Source organism: Mastomys coucha, unplaced genomic scaffold, assembly GCF_008632895.1.
Source record: "Mastomys coucha isolate ucsf_1 unplaced genomic scaffold, UCSF_Mcou_1 pScaffold3, whole genome shotgun sequence".
Taxonomy (NCBI): Eukaryota; Metazoa; Chordata; class Mammalia; order Rodentia; family Muridae; genus Mastomys; species Mastomys coucha.
This window is the reverse complement of record NW_022196909.1, coordinates 43,203,021-43,219,405: the sequence shown is the minus strand read 5'-3', so window position 1 is coordinate 43,219,405 and position 16,385 is coordinate 43,203,021. Positions and strand designations below refer to the sequence as shown.

The 16,385-nt window shown below is 50.0% G+C and overlaps 1 protein-coding gene across 1 annotated transcript; it reads right to left on the bottom strand.

Annotated features, from left to right (window-relative positions):
• Positions 1 to 11,205: 11,205 nt before the first annotated feature.
• On the bottom strand, positions 11,206 to 13,525 carry Cstb (cystatin B). The gene is made up of 3 exons (XM_031347433.1): positions 13,344 to 13,525; positions 11,943 to 12,044; positions 11,206 to 11,496 (listed from the first exon to the last, which is right to left on the bottom strand). The coding sequence occupies exons 1-3, from the start codon at positions 13,407 to 13,409 to the stop codon at positions 11,371 to 11,373; spliced, it is 294 nt and encodes a 97-aa protein (XP_031203293.1). The 5' UTR covers positions 13,410 to 13,525; the 3' UTR covers positions 11,206 to 11,370.
• Positions 13,526 to 16,385: the final 2,860 nt, after the last annotated feature.

The following is a 16,385-nucleotide window of genomic DNA, read 5'->3' as shown; positions in this document are numbered from 1 at the left end:
TTCTGTGCTGGTCTGCTGTCTTCTATGACTACCCACAAATAAATATTTTCATTGCAGTTGTGTTAGTGTGGTCATTTCTCCCCAGCATGTTCCTTGTGGTTACTGCTCAGAAAGCACTGACCAATCTTCCAAAGGTCCTGAGTTCAAATCCCAGCAACCACTTGGTGGCTCATAACCACCCATAATGATATCTGACGCCCTCTGCTGGTGTGTCTGAAAACAGCTACAGTGTACTTGTGTAGAATAATAAATCTTTGGGCTGGAGCTAGCAGGGCCTGAGCAAGGGTGGTCCTAAAAAATTCAATTCCCAATAACCAGATGAATGCTTACAACCATCTGTATAGCTACAATGTGCTCATATACATGAATCATAAAAGAAAATAAAAAAACAGAGCACCTGGATTTCTCAATATTGCTCAAATGGAAAGGGTGTACTTGGTTCCAACTATGGCGGCCCACAGCTCAGCCTTCACTCTCTTCTGCCTCAGGGGACTGTCTGGTGCTTTAGGGCCAAACCTAAAGCTTCCCCGAATGGTTCTCTGTGGGTGGGCACGTAGAGATGGAGTATGCCTAGGTGCTCCACTTGCAAGGATCTGAAGACCAGCCGTTGGCTTAAGATCCAACAGTTCAGTTGCTCCTGCGTTCCGGTGCCACCTGGTTCCTTGACCTTTGACAGTGACGTTGAATGGTGAAGTTTGGAAGTCCCATGACCATAAGATTTATTTATTGTATGTATATGAGTGCCCTGCAGCTGTACAGATGGTTGTGAATCTTCATGTGGTTGTTGGGAATTGAATTCAGAAGCTCTGCTCGCTCCGAGGTCAGCCCCGCTCGCTCAGGCCCTAAGATTTATTATAGGTACACTGTTCTTATCTTCAGACACCAGGAGAGGTCGTCCAATCTCATTATGGGTGGTTGTGCGCCACCATGCGGTTGCTGGGATTTGAACTCAGGACCTTCAGAAGAGCAGTCAGGGCTCTTACACTCTGAGCCATGTTGCCAGACTGACCAATTCAGAGGAAGGTCTGAAGGTAATGGAGGGCCTTAGAGGAGGAGATCCTTTTGGTCCCTATTTGGTCATTCAGAACAAGAGGGGATGCAGGGTCGTGCAGAGGCTGGCAGGGATGGAACGCTGGCACCAGCTCCTTCTGAAAGTGCCAGGCATCAGAAATCACCAGCTTTTCCATACACAAGACTGAGGGAAGGGCTTTGGCTTGTGGCCCTTCCTCCACGTTTGTGATCATTGTGATCCTCCAAGTCTCAAGGCCCAGACCTTCCTGCTCCCTAATGTATGACACTGGTCCCACAGCAATCAGGACCACCTACCTCGAGACCTAGTGCTTCTGCCACACCGGGTACCATCTCCGCAGCTTCCAGGATATGGCTGGATTTGGAGGCCATTCCACAGTGGGCAGGGCCACATCCCAAGACAACAATGGTGTAGGATGGTGTCTTGACTTGGTCATCTCTCCCTCCCTGGGGTCTAAGTCGAACCTCCCCCTGAGGCTCACGGATAATCTCACCTAACTCAAGGTCTCCCCTAGTGAGGGGAGGAAGCCTGGCTTCCAGCTCACTACCCTCAGGGGTTCCAAGTTGGTGCCTGGACCAGTAAGCCAGGGTCCAAGTGTCCAGCCAGTAGAGAGGGACATGCCGTCCATGCTGCTAGAGCAAGGACAGCAGAGGGAAGGGAGGTGGGAAGAGGTCCCCAGGGTGTGTAGTAGTCAGTGGGCTTGTGTGCCGCTAAGGCCTCATGACACTGCCAGTAAGATCTGGCATCTTGTCTCTTCTGGCACTTGTTGAGCCCAATTCTGACTTGCCAGCTTGCCTCTGTGCCCTGGGGTCTTGTGCAGTCTGTTGCCTTCAGCTCTGTGTGAGGGCAGGGATCCTTAAGGCCTGACCAGTGCCTGCTAAGCTAGACTTTCCAAAAAAGCTTCCAGGGTCTTGCCTGTCTGCAATCCCACTTGCACTATCTCAGGGAGTTATATCAGGAGCAGGCTAAGCTGCTCAGTGACAGTGCCCCAACTCCAAAGGCTGACCCAGGCCAGGAAGGCTTCTCTGTGGCATGGCTTTACCCACACATGGAGGGTCTCCCTGCCATATCCAGAACCCAGCCAGGAAAGCAGGAGAGGACAGAGGGTCCTGGCACCATCTCTGTGATCCCTTGTTGCAATATCACAGAGGTTGACCCATTCAGAATGCGAAGTCAGGATGTGGCTGTAAAACCCAAGTGGATAGCAAAATGAACTCCAGATAGATGTTTCCTCCGCTGGTGTTCCTGAACCTCAGGGTTGTTTCTGGTTTTAGTTTGTGTAATAAGGTGTTACCAAACACCACAGTTAGGATGAGGACAGGGTGGGCTGAGACCCTGCCTCAAGTCTGGTGTCCTAACGAGATCGTGCCCTGTGGTTAGTGCACTGCAGTCCAGAGCCATGGAAGTCCTCGGGCCCCACCCCTGGAGAACTAGATCAAAGGGTTCCTGGCAAACAAGGTCTCCATGGAGACAGGGTAGTCCCTGAGGCAGGCCAGGACACCTGGAAGGTCCACCCTGAGGTCTTCCTCCAGCCTCCTCGCTGAGGAGAGAACCACAGATCCGGGCTGTGTCTGGGGCGCTGCTGAGGCCAACAGTGGAGGAACGCACTTGGTCCCTGCAGCTGTGCTGGCAGCTGCTGGAGATCCTGGGCTCTCTGCTCAGGTCAACCAGAAGGATAAGGTGAAGTTCTCCACACCTCAGGATGGCCTTTCTGTGGCAGTGGACATGAGCAGGACCTGATGGGTAAGGCCTCAGGACAGGGCTTCAGACTGAAGCACCTCAGACCCTGGTGTTCACTGACACAGTGACCGAGGGTTAAATGGATCTCAGGTGCTGGTCGGGTGGCTCAGTGGTTAACAGCACTGATTGCTCTTCCTCAGGTCCTGAGTTCAAATCCATCTAAGGTACCACATGGTGGCTCACAACCATCTGTAATGAAATCTGATGCCCTCTTCTGGTGCATCTGAAGTCAGCTACAGTGTACTTAGATATAATAATAAATAAATCTTTAGACCAGATCTACCGGAGCGAGCAATCTTCATTCCCAGCAACCACATGATGACACAACGGTCAGTACAGCCACAGTATACTCATATACATTAAATAGATAGATGATAGATAGATAGATAGATAGATAGATAGACAGACAGACAGATAGATAGATCTTTAAATGAGTCCCTGAAAGGATGTCTCCCTCTTGACACCACGGGCCTGGACACATGACCTCATTTAGAATGAGTCGGTTGATAGCTAATTAGTGCCCATGTTGGACTAGGTTGCAGTATTCAATAAATGGATGACTGGCGTACTTGTAGAAGGGAAATTTGGAGACCCAGAAGTTGTGAGATGCCTAAGATTTTCAATTCAGACTCCATTTTAGAGAAGCCAACCTACATTTGAACTCAGGTAGACTAACAGGCTGGTATCTAACAGGAGTTTCCAAGTTGCCCCCCAACAGAATCTGAGCTTAGCTCTAGTCTCTAGGCTAATTCCCAACAAGACCAGTGTCTCCAGGTTATTCCCCACAACAGACTTGCACCCCCAGGCTACAAGCCCACCCCTTGCCTAACGACCACCAATGCAAAGGGGAGCAGAGTTAAGTTTATGATAGGACTCCCAACACCAGCCAATTATGTTAAAGGCCACAGGAGCTTTCCAATTAGATGCTTGCACATGTGTATTCCCTGCTTACTATATAAAGCCCTGCTCGGATAGACATTCAGGGCTCCCCAACACCACCAAAACCATCCTGCATGACAGAGGTGCATTGGGGGGAAGGGCCCAATCTAGCTCAAATAGAATAAAAACCCTGCTGCGAGTTGCATCAGATCGGCTCTTGTGTGCAATTTGGGGGATCACTAACTTTTCCCTGGCATAACATTTGGGATGTGGAGGCAGGAGACTGGAGGAGGGCAGCCCAGAGCAAAGGCAGGAGCAGGGGCACCAGTGTGTGGACAGCAAGTGCAGCAGACAATGCATAGGGAAAGAGCTTTCCCCACCAGCCGTGCCCACTCCGGGGGTTTTTACCTAAGGGGCAGCAAAATTGTGAGAGGATTAGTTCTTGATGCTTAAGCCATTGGATAGGGGTACTTCGTTGTGACAGTTTCTGGACAATATGCTTGGTGCCTATGCCCAGGCATGGACCTAGGTTTTTTTTTTTTTTTTTAAAAAGAGCTGTCCTGAAACTATTTCTTTTCTTTTTTTTTTTTTTTCTGAAACTATTTCTATAGATCAGGCTGTCTAGGAACTCACAAAAACCCACCTGCATCTGGCTTTCAAGTGCTGGGATTAAAGGTGTGCACCACCACTTAATGATGAGTATACTGTAACTGTCTTCAGATGCACCAGAAGAAGGCGTTGGATCCCATTACAGATGGTTGTGAGCCACCATGTAGTTGCTGGGAATTGAACTCTGGACTTGTAACCAATGAGCCATCTATCTCTCCAGCTCAAACCCAGCTATTCTTTTTTTTTTTTTTTAAAGATTTATTTATTTATTATATGTAAGTACACTGTACCTGTCAGACGCACCAGAAGAGGGCGTCAGATCTCATTATGGGTGGTTGTGAGCCACTTTGTGGTTGTTGGGATTTGAACTCCTGATCTTCCAAAGAGCAGTCGGTGCTCTTCCCCACTGAGCCATCTCACCAGCCCAAACACAGCTATTCCTAAAGTTTGGCCTTACCGGTGTCCTACAGCAAACAGCCTCCCCTGGCTTCTGCTCCTAGCACCCACTTTGGCTGCTGGGCATGTCTCTGCAACTGGCTGGCCTCCCTCTCTGCTCTAAGCCCTCCTGTGGCTCCCCATCGCCTCCATCAGAACCACCACAGAGTCTTATACGGCATGGCTCCCAGCCCCATGCCCACAGAACCTGGCTTTTCTGATTCTCCAGGGACTGTGATGTCATCCAGGTCCGAACAGTTACGCCACCTCCAAGCTGCTCACTAGGGTTCTTGCACAAGTGAGTAATGAAGTAATTCCTCCCCTCGGGTGTGCAATTTTCCCCTTGCATGACATATGCATCCAATTACAATTGCATGCATCGTTATCAGTGGCTTTAAAGGGTTCTAATGTCATCCAATCAGTGGCACCTAAGGGCACCTCCTTCCTGTGCAGGCTGAAGTGCAGGAGGGTGTGGTGACACCAGCTGGCTCTTCTCCCTGCCGGCAAGGACACTGTTAGCATTCCTGGCTTCCCGCTATGGCTCTCCGACTTCCCTCAGCCCAATACATGGCTACTCCACCCAGCTAAATGGAGACAAGGGATGCAAAGTCTTCAGCCTTCAGAACAGTAACTGAGACCCCTGGACGCCCGAGGGCTGATTGCCAATGCCTGCTGCTTGGCCCTGAGATCCCAAGTGAAGGCTTGAGGCTCTTGGAAAGGAGCTTCTGCTCTACCAGAGGTCCTGAGTTCAAATCCCAGCAACCACACATCTGTAGTGAGATCTGATGCCCTCTTCTGGACTGTCTGAAGTACAGCTACAGTGTACATACATATAATAAATTTAAAAAAATTATTAAAAAAAATTTATTAGCTGGGTGGTGCTGGCACACGCCTTTAATCCCAGCACTTAGGAGGCAGAGGCAGGTGGATTTCTGAGTTCAAGGCCAGCCTGGTCTACAGAGTGAGTTCCAGGACAGCCAGGACTACACAGAGAAACCCTGTCTCGAAAAAAACAAAAACAAAACAAAAAAAATATTTATTTATTTTATTTTATGTATATGAGTACACTGTTACAGTACAGATGGTTGTGAGCCGTCATGTGGCTGCTGGGAATTGAACTCAGGACCTCTGCCCACTCTAGCACCGATTACTCGGGCCCAAAGATTTATTTATTACTTTATGTAAGTACACTGTAGCTGTTTTCAGACACACCAGAAGAGGGAGTCAGATCTCATTATCGGATCTCATTATGGATGGTCGTGAGCCACCATGTGGTTGCTGGGCTTTGAACTCAGGACCTTCAGAAGAGCAGTCAGTGCTCCCAACCGCTGAGCCATTTCTCCAGCTCCAGCAGTCTGTTCTTGCCTATGCTGTGGTAAGGCATCTTTCACCCGTCTCTCCAATCTGGACCTAAACGTGGTGCAGGAGCTCAAAATCATTAGCATTAGTGCATTGTGAAGCTGCCAGCCTGCAGAGCACTGAAGCATGCCAGTCATTTTCCTTCCAAGGGGGCAGCGGTGGGAAGATATCAGGCAAGTGCCAGCCTCTGGGACAGGACTTGACCTTAGGCACAGGGAGAAGGCCCTCCTACGAGCAATGAATGGTTTTGATCATCTCTAGAGTCATTTGTTCACATTGCCCGGGCAGGACACTCTTAGGCAAGGCACGTCCATCAAAATCATAAGGAATGGGCTGGAGAGATGGTTCAGCGGTTAACAGCATTGACTGCTCTTCTGAAGGTTCTGAGTTCAAATCCCAGCAACCACATGGTGGCTCACAACCATCTGTAATGAGATCTGCTGCCCTCTTCTGGTGTGTCTGAAGACAGCCACATATAATGATATTTACATAAAATAATAAATCTTTGGGCTGGAGTGAGCGGGGCTGGAGTGAGCAGAGGTCCTGAGTTCAATTCCCAGCAACCACATGAAGGCTCACAACCATCTGTACAGCTACAGTGTACTCATATACATAAAATAAATACATCTTTAAAAAGAATCATAGCGAACATCTGCATTCCAATGTCTAGAAGGGTCATAGCCCATTGCAAACATCCTTAGTGTCGGTGTGACTTTGTTGCCTGTCCACTGTTCCAGACTGAGCATCTGGTGGGGCTGGGGACCCAGTATCCTTATTGGTGCAGGAGGTTGGGCCTCCTAACCAGCGGCTCACTAGGCCTCCAAGCCCTCAACTCTGGCTATTCTGGGCACACAGTTCCTGCAGGTGCAATGTCTCCACACGGGTCTGAAGGAATCTTCGAAGCCTTCCAGCCATGTCTGGGTTCCCTCCTTCAGGGTTCTCTCCCAGTGCGAGCCTTCATTCTCTTACAGCCCTGGCCGTCAGAGAGACCTCTCAGCTCCTGTGACCTCCTGCCCAGATCTCAAGGGGAACATGGCTCCTTTCACCCACCCATCAGGCCCCCACCTCTCATTCACATCCACGCGACTTGTCTGCTGTGGTTTAGGTGTGAGACAACCCCCAGAGACTCTCGCACTGGAGGCTTGCTCCCACAGCAGTATTCTGAGGTGATCAGCATGGGAGGGTGACTTCATCAATGGGCTAATCCAGGGATGCGTTCATACATGAAGGACCTTTAGGAGGAGAGGCTGGAAGAAGGACATCACTGAAGCTGTGCCTTTGAAGTACAGAACTGGACCTCCTTGGTCCCTTCCTGCCTCCCTCTGCCTTCTGGTTATCATGAGGTGAGCCACTCTGCCCAATCATATGGTCCCTCCCAGTCCTGATGTCCTACCTCACCACACACAGGGCCGGAGGCCACAGAGCACGTCCTTCCCTTGTCTTCTCAGGTGGGAAAAATCTTAACAGCCTCCAGCATTGTGCCAGAGAAATGTTAGCGATCTCCAGAAACACATATAGGAGCCAAAAGCCGATCTGATGCAACTCACAGCAGGGCCTTTATTCTATTCGGGCTAGCTTGAGCTCCCCCAATGATCCACCATCACGCAGGACGGTTTTGGTGGTGTGGGACCCCCGAACATCTATCGGAGCAGGGCTTTATAGTAAGCACCAAGCAGGGAATACACGTGTGCAAGCATCTAATTGGAAAGCTCCTGTGGACTTTAACATAATTGGCTGGTACTGGGAGTCCTATCATAAACTTAACTCTGCTCCCCTCTGCATTGGTGGTCGTTAGGTAGGGGGTGTGCTTGTAACCTGGGGGTGCAGGTTTGTTTGGGGTGTAACCTGGAGACACTCGTTTTGTTGGGGATTACCCTAGAGACTGGAGCTTTGTTGGGGGAGCAACTTTGAAACTAAAGTTCAAACTTAGGTCAGGTTCTCTAAACTGGAGTCTGAACATAAAAGCTTTAGCAACTCGCCTGCATGCTGTGAGCTCCAGGCTGGCCTGAGGTGATATCGTTCCTCTGCACATTTCCTGCAGGAGTCCACCAGGTCTCTAGCCATCACACTGCACACCCTGGGTCTGTGGTCCTGGCTGCACAGTATCCCAGTGACCCCCAGGCTGCTTCTCCTCCATCCTCTCTGTGGGGAAGCATTTGATGAAACCGGCGGCTACTTTGTAGAAATCACTTTACCCACTTTCTTAGTGAGGGTTTCCGTTGCTGGGAAGAGACACCATGCCCACGGCAACTCTTACAAAGGAAAACATTTCATTGGGGCCGGTTTACAGTTTCAGGGGTCCAGTCCTTTATCATCATGGCGGGAAGCACGGCAGGGTGCTGGAGAGGGAGCTGAGAGTTCTGCTTCTTGATCAGAATGCAGCCAGGAGACTCTCCTTCCACATTGGGCAGAGCCTGAGCATAGGAGACCTCAAAGCCCACCTACACAAGGACACACTTCCTCCAACAAGGCCACACCTCCTACTAGCATCACTCCCTACGGTCAAGCCTTCAAACACAGGAATCTATGGGGCAGGGGGCATACCTATTCAATCCACCATCCCCACCCACCCAGGTTCACACCAGGCCCCCTGTCAGTTACAGCTTGTATCCACGCCCTACAGTGACCTTGCTTTGTGGATCCTGCTCCCACAGCTTCTAATCCTAAACACAGAGTCTGCCTACTCCGGTTGCTTATTATTGTAGGAAGAGGGGATTTCCAGCCACTGCTGCTGACTCTTCTCTCTTCCTTTTGGATGACACATTGGCCCCTTCTTACAGCCTCAGGGGCACTGCCTTGCCTGCTGTCTCATGCACTGAGCCTCCTGGCCAGAACATGCAAAGCAGGTTTCACTTTGCGTGGTTTTATTTTTGTTTTTTGTTTGTTTTTGTTTTTGGGGTTTTTAGATTTTTTGTGTTTTTTTGTTTTTGTTTGTTTGTTTTTTGAGACAGGGTTTCTCTGTATAGCTCTGTCTGTCTTGGAACTCACTCTGTAGACCAGGCTGGCCTCGAACTCAGAAATCCGCCTGCCTCTGCCTCCCAAGTGCTGGATTAAAGGCATGTGACACCACTGCTCTGTGTTGTTTTTGTTTTTGTTTTTGTTTTTGAGACAGGCTTTCTCTGTGTAGCCTTGGACGGCTTGAAATTCTCTTAGACCAGGTTGGACTCGAACTCACAGAGATACACCTGCCTCTGCCTCCCCCATCTTGCCAACATTGCATGTTTTCACTGTCTGCTGGTGCCGGGGATGCAATCATGGTGGACCCTCAGCAGGCATTCCATCTCTGAGTTACAGGCTTGTTCTTGAGGTCCTATGTGGCACAGGAGGCTCAGCCCACTATCCACTGCACCACCTCCTGCCTAGCTCTGTGGGTTCAGCAGAGGCCCCTCACTGTCCTTATCACCAGGATTCAAAAGTCTGTCTGCGGACAGTCTTGAAGAGCTTTGAAGGTGACTGCGGTCCAGCAGACCTCATGACTGTGTTTACAGCATGACTCTGAACTCAAGAATGTCACCTCTCTTCATCCAGCCTGGTCTAAGGGTCAGGAGACTGACCTGCACGGGAGAGCACTGGCCCCCCCTAAGGGTTAGCAGGTTAGAAGGCCAACTGGCCAGGACAATTCCGCTTAGGAACACACAGGTCCCGGTTGTGTTCTGAGATGTGCGGCTGACAGCTGTGGTGTGTCAACATGTGAATGCGTCCCTGCAGTCTGGTGCTGACACTGGAGAACTGGTAGACTTGCTCAAAACCTTTCATTGGAGGAGGAGACTGAACCGTGGGAATGATAGCTCGTAGCCAGGATGAGCAATGTGGAAGGGTGGATGCCAGGTACGGCCCTGACTCTCCCACCTAGGTGCTATGACTCGACTCAGCGAACACGGTCACTCCTGTGCCCTAGATCAGAAAGACTTTCCCAGGCTGACTCAGATCATGTCTGTCACAGAAGGGACTCTACCCGGTGGGTCACTTGAGCTATGAATTGTTGGGATGACCCATCCCCACACGTGTTGTATCAACTGGCTATGGAGGTGTGTGTTCCTGGTTTCTCAATTGTTAATAATTGCTGTGCTGGCAGGTCAGGCTTCCTCACCTGCGCAAAAAGAAAAAACCGCAAGCTGCCCCAGGGACAGAACTACTGGACAAAAAGATAGAAGACCCACTAGAATGGGAGCCAGGCAGGGAGGCAATGCAGAGAGAGTCACGTGGTGGGGACGCGACAGCAGGGAAGTCGGGTTCAGGTGTATGGCTATCTGAGAGACTGCCCTAGAAAAAGGTTAACAGCCTTGCGCTATACAGATCTTCACGTCTTTCTTTCCTTCTTTCTTTCTTTCAGTTTGTTTTCCGAGACAGGGTTTCTCCGTGTAGCCCTGGCTGTCCTGGAACTCTGACCAGGCTGGCCTCGAACTCAGAAATCTGCCTCCCAAGTGCTAGGATTAAAGGCGTGCACCACCACCGCCGGGCTTCCACGGCATTACTAAACCTCATGCGGGATCCCCCCAAACTCCACACAATAATGAATAACTGTGTTTTTGCGGTGCTGAGCATTAAACCAGAGCCTGGTACCAGTTTATAAAGAGTTCAGTGGTAAAGAGGCTTGCTGTCATTCCTGATGACCTGAGTTCAATCCCAGGGAGCAAGATGGTGGACCTCCAATGTGCACCATGGCTTGAGTTGGTAAAATAAATGTAGAAGTAAAATAAACACATCACTTGCCTCTTCTTGGCACATCTACACTGTAACTGTGATCTGTTTGTTTTGATTTTTGTTGTTGTTGTTTTTTGTTTTGTTTTTTGAGAGAGGGTTTCTCCGTGTAGCCCTGTCTATCCTGGAACTCACTCTGTACACAAAGCTAGCCTGGAACTCAGATATCCACCTGCCTCTGCCTCCCAAGTGTTGGGATTAAAGGCATGCGCCACCACTGCCCGGCCTGTTTTGATTTTTTCGAGACAGGGTTTCTCTGTGTAGCCCTGGCTGTCCTGGAACTCACTCTGTAGACCAGGCTGGCCTCAACCTCCTGAGTACTGGGATTAAAGGCATGCGCCATCACTGCCTGGTGTGACTGTGATTTTTTTTTTTTTTAAACAAAGGGAAAAATGCAAAACTAAGGAGACCATTTGTATAGCCTCTAAAAATATATATTTAGAGAGATCATATACAGTTTTCTGAAAATAATTATTTGGAAGGAGGCAAAATACAGTGCAGTTTGGGAATTACAAACAAGCTGCCCAGCCCCATCCTCTCCACCCCAGAGGCGCATTTACTCCGTGGTCCCAAACACAGGTCCCAAGGGTGAAGTACTCGGCAAAGGGACCGCAGAATCAGAAGGTGAGCTCGTCATGTTTTTCTTTGTTGGTCTGGTAAGAAGTCAAGCTCAAAGGCTTGTTCTCATGAGGGAGGGGTTCAAACACCTTCAAGTGTACATATTTATTGTCACCAACATCAACCTGGAGTGGGTGGGAGAGAGAGAGAGAGAGACCTGTGAGCAAAAGGTGAGGTTCCAGTCCCAGGCTCAACCCAGCCTTAGAGAGCTGAGCCAGGGGGCTAGAGAGATGGCTCAGCAGTTAAGAGCACTGACTGCTCTTCCAGAGGTCCTGAGTTCAAACCACATGGTGGCTCACAACCACCTGTAATGAGATATGATACTGGTCTTCTGGTGTGCCTGAAGACAGCTACTGTGTACTAAATAAATCTTTGAAAAAGAAAGAGAGAGAGAGAAGGAAAGAAAGTTGAGCCAAAACGAGGTCAAGGCTGAGAACCCCAGCACCCCAAATTCATCCTCTCAGAACCTGTACGTGCCCTCTAAAGAGGTGCTCTGGGAAAGCTGCAGGACACTCTGCTCCACTCTGAGGCTATGTCCCCAGTCCTTGCGAAACTACTATTCAGTACCCACCTTGATGAAGAAGTTGGTGCCAGCCACTACCTGTCTCTTGAAGGATTCGGCTTTAAAGACGTTGAACTTCTGATTTTCTTTCTCTTCGAGCTGGGACTTCACCTGGATGGTGGGCGAGAAGGAAGGACTCAGATTCATCCACTGGTGTCTCCCTACCTCTCTCTCGGGAGCCCCGCTCAACACCAGAGTTCCTCATTCCAGGGGACATCGTAAACTGCTGGCCACACTGATAAAGGAGAACACGGATCTTTTTTTTTTTTTTTTTTTTTTTTTAAGACAAGGTCTCACTGGGTAGCTATGGCTGGCACGGAACTAAGCAGACCAGGCTGGCATCAAACTCAGAGAGATTCGCCTGCCTCTGCCTCCTGAGTGATGACGTGGCACATGGCCAGGGTGCCCTTGCCTGTCCGGTCTGTCGGCACCCATTCCACATTTTCAGAGTCTCGTAGTGCTGACTCACTCCTCCCTGGCCACTTCAGTCAGAGCAAAGATAGAACTCAGCTTAGTGGACAGGGTCATGGGCTCCGGGCGTGGCAGGAGAGCTGAAGAGAGGGGGTGTCTAACTTTTCTTCCTTACTAATACCCTAAACTTCCCCCTACCTTGTACAGAATCTCTGTTCTGCTAACAGCCACAGGAGGGGCAGCCCATGGTCCACCTTCTGGTTTCAGACTAAACACAAGCAAGTTCTACAACTTCTGGTTTTGATCTTCCCCTCCCCGCTCCCCGGGGGGCAGGGTTGGTTATGGTGGTGGTGGCCTCAGGTGAGCTCCAGCCACTGAGCTATACAGTCTTAGCTTTCTTTTGAGGAGACTCCCCCACTGTAGCCCAGGCTAGCTTTCTCTTGTTTAGGCCTGGGGATAAGTCAAGAAGCTACTTTTGGGGCTGGAGAGATGGCTCCGCGGGTAAGAGCACTGACTGCTCTTCCAGAGGTCCCGAGTTCAAATCCCAGCAACCACATGGTGGCTCACAACCATCTGTAATGAGATCTGACGCCCTCTTCTGGTGTGTCTGAAGACAGCTGCAGTATACTTACATATAATAAATAAATAAATCTTTTTTTTTTTTTTTAAAGAAGCTGCATTATCTTTGGAACAGCCGGGGTTCTAACACTGTGAGCTTGCCTTCCTACATTCTCTGGGACTACCGGGTCCCCCCACCGATCCCGGGGCGAGTTCCCCTAAGAGGTGAGTGGCCCTCTTGTATGCAAGCGGTGGAAGACTCGCTCCAGTCCCCGGCCCTGAATCCTCCAAACAGGCCCACAGCCCTCAGCTCCCAGTCGCACTTGTGACCGCGCCTGAAACCCGCTGCAGGACCCGGGCCGGTCGGGGCAGGCCGGTCCGTGAGGCCGCCGGGTCCCCGCAGGCCTGGCTCCTGCTGGCCTGACCTGGGCCCAGCCTCACCTTGTCGGCGATCTCCTGCGTCTCGGCTGTGGCCGGCATTGTGGCGGATGGCCCGCCACACATCATCTTGGCAGCTGTCGTCGGGGTAGCACGGAGAAGCTAAGGATAGAGAGCCAAACTTGGAGACCTGCAATGCCTGGACGCTAGAAAAACCTGGCTTGGCTCCGCCCCCGGACCCGTGGCACGTGACAGAGAGACGGGGCGGGGCGCCGCACCCATTCTCTCTTTACTGTCACCACCCCTCGGTTCCAGGCAGAGTCAGGAGACCCAGGCTGGGCGTGGGCGGAGGGTGAGGCATGGTGGATGCTTCCCGTCCCTTCCCTGAGAGGGGTTGGGAGGCTGGGAGTCCTGATTGCCCCTCAGTGGTCGTGAAGTGATTGTAGGAGTATCTCTGACCCGGCTTAGGGGCGTCCAGGTCCTCACAGGATGCAGAGATGTGTGTGTGTTGTGTGTGGTGTGTGGTGTGGGGGGGGGGCGGGGAGGGCTTCTATTCTTTCCATGGAGTAGTAGGTAGGCACGAAGTCAGGCCTTGGCCATCTCAATTTCTTCTTGCCTTGTAGACGTGAACCGGAGGGGGCTGGGTGTGTCCCTATCCCTCCTTCCATGGGGTGGGTACAGAAACAGATGAATGAGGACCTAGAAGTCCGAGGTCCCTGCTGCCCCTCCCACCTCCCCCACGCACACACCCGCCCCTCCCTCGCGTGGACTGAGTTTTTGGATCCTGATAACCCCATGAAATCAGAGCTTATCTGGGAATTCCATTCTTTCTGAATGACACGGGTGTAGCAATAGCCTTGTTGGGCGGTAGGCGGGGCTTAGGGGTCCCAGCCCCACCACCAGGCACAGAGCTTTGTGGTCCAGACTCCATTCTCTGACGCCCAGCACAGGCTGGGAAACAGGAGAACCCCCGATATTCCCTCTATCAGTGCTCTTACTTGAGTGACCTTCAAGCCCAGGTTTCCATTTGCAAAACTGTCACAGTTTGATAGCGGGGCGTGATGGTGCACACCTGCTATCCTGGCACTTGAGAGGCTAGCCTGACTATGCAGTAAGAACTTGGCTTTAAAAAATATATATATATATGGGGGCTGGCGAGATGGCTCAGCGGGTAAGAGCACTGACTGCTCTTTGGAAGGTCCTGAGATCAAATCCCAGCAACCACATGGTGGCTCACAGCCATCTGTAATGAGATCGGACGCCCTCTTTTGGTGCGTCTGAAGACAACTACAGTGAATTATGTAGGAGCAAGCAGGGCGGAGTGAGTGGGGCCGTCCTGAGTTCAATTCCCAGCAGCCACATAATGGCTCACAGCCATCTATACAGCTACAGTGTACTCACTCATACACATAAAATAAATAAATAAATCTTAAACAAAAAAAACCAAAAAAACATAAAAAACAAACAAACAAACAAAATATATATATATAAATAATTTGGGGCTGCAAGAGGTAGCTCCTGGTAAGGTGCTTGCCACGGAAGTGTGACAACCTGAATTTGGTCTTCGGAACCCAGTCAAAGAGTCTAGTGAGGGGGCTGGAGAGATGATTCAGCGGTCGCTCTTCCAGAGGTCCTGAGTTCAATTCCCAGCAACCACATACTAGCTTACAATTCCAGTTCCATGGGCACTAGGGATGCAAGTGGTGCCTAGACATACATGGAGACTTGTGGTGGTGGCAATCAACCCAAACTAAGACAGAAGCTGGTACCAGACATTGGAGTATCAGGATAGGCCTGACCATGCTTTGGTTTGGAGAAATGTGGATTTTGAGTTAGAAAAGCAACTGATCGGGACTGGAGAGATGGCTCAGCGGTTAAGAGCGCCGACTGCTCTTCCAAAGGTCGTGAGTTCAAGTCCCAGCAACCACATGATGGCTCACAACCATCCATAATAAGACCTGATGCTCTCTTCTGGAGTGTCTGAAGACAGCTACAATGTACTTATATATAATAAATAAATAAATCTTTAAAAAAAAAAAAGAAAAGCAAGTGATCACTTAATAGTTCATAGGGCCATAGTAGTAGGAATATGGAAGATGGTGGTGATGGCGGTGATCGGAACTTTGGGGGTCTGGCTCAGAGCATTTGTAGGCAGCCTAGAGGCTGCTCCTGTGATGTTTCGGCTAAGAACGTGGTTGCTTTTCTTTCTTTTTTTCCCTCCCTTGTCTAAAAAGTCTTCCTGAGGCTAAACTGAAGACTTTTGGATTAGTTGAGTGGGCAGAGGAAATTTCAAAATGGCTTAGCATGGACTCTCTTGTGAGGTTGTTAGTGGTCACTCTTCTGAAGATCTATAATGAAAAGGAGCGAGGCGGGGAAGGAAAAATACAAAACGTACAGAAAAGGGGCACCAGGAAGTGGAAAGGAGCTAAATCCTGATTTTTAAGGAGTTAAACAGATGAAAGAAAAGCCAAATGTTAAAAAAAAAAAAAAGGAGTGATGACTTCAGGGCAAGATTCCACCCAGCTAAAATTTCAATCTGTGAAAAGGAATTAAAAGAAAGTTTAGAGCCAGATGTGGTGGTGCATGCCTTGAATCCCAGCAGTAATTAGTTGAAGCCAACTTTGTCTACAGATCAAGTTTCAGGACAACCAAGCTTAGGCAGTGAAGGAAAGAAACCATTGAAATCAGGAAGTTGGTGAAGATGCCATTGAACAAGGGAGCCATGTCCTGTAAGAACTGAGCAGACAGGGACACCTCATAAAAATACCAAGGAGCAAGGAATGTCCATTTAGCCTAAAGACAGAGCTTCAGAAAGGTTTACAGAGCAAACACCCATCCCCAAGAAATGCTCATTCCAGGAAATATTCCCGGGAGGGTGGATCTCCCTCCCACCCCTCCTACTTGCAATCGGTATCTCCCCCTCACCTGGGGCATAAAGGTCAGTCAATGAGAACAAAAGACAATGGGCTCCACCAATGAGAGATAACCAACTGACGCTGTAAACCTATGTACTGGGAAGGTATAAAAAGTGTGTGCTGGCTGGGCGGTGGTGGCGCACACCTTTAATCCCAGCACTTGGGAGGCAGAGACAGGCGGATTTCTGAG

Excerpts from the sequence above, each read along its gene's own strand:
- Cstb (XM_031347433.1), bottom strand. The coding sequence starts at position 13,409 with ATGATGTGTGGCGGGCCATCCGCCACAATGCCGGCCACAGCCGAGACG. Across the intron at positions 12,045-13,343 it reads CGCAGGAGATCGCCGACAAG|GTGAAGTCCCAGCTCGAAGA; the intron begins GTGAGGCTGGGC and ends CCCACCATCCAG. Across the intron at positions 11,497-11,942 it reads GCACCAACTTCTTCATCAAG|GTTGATGTTGGTGACAATAA; the intron begins GTGGGTACTGAA and ends CACCCACTCCAG.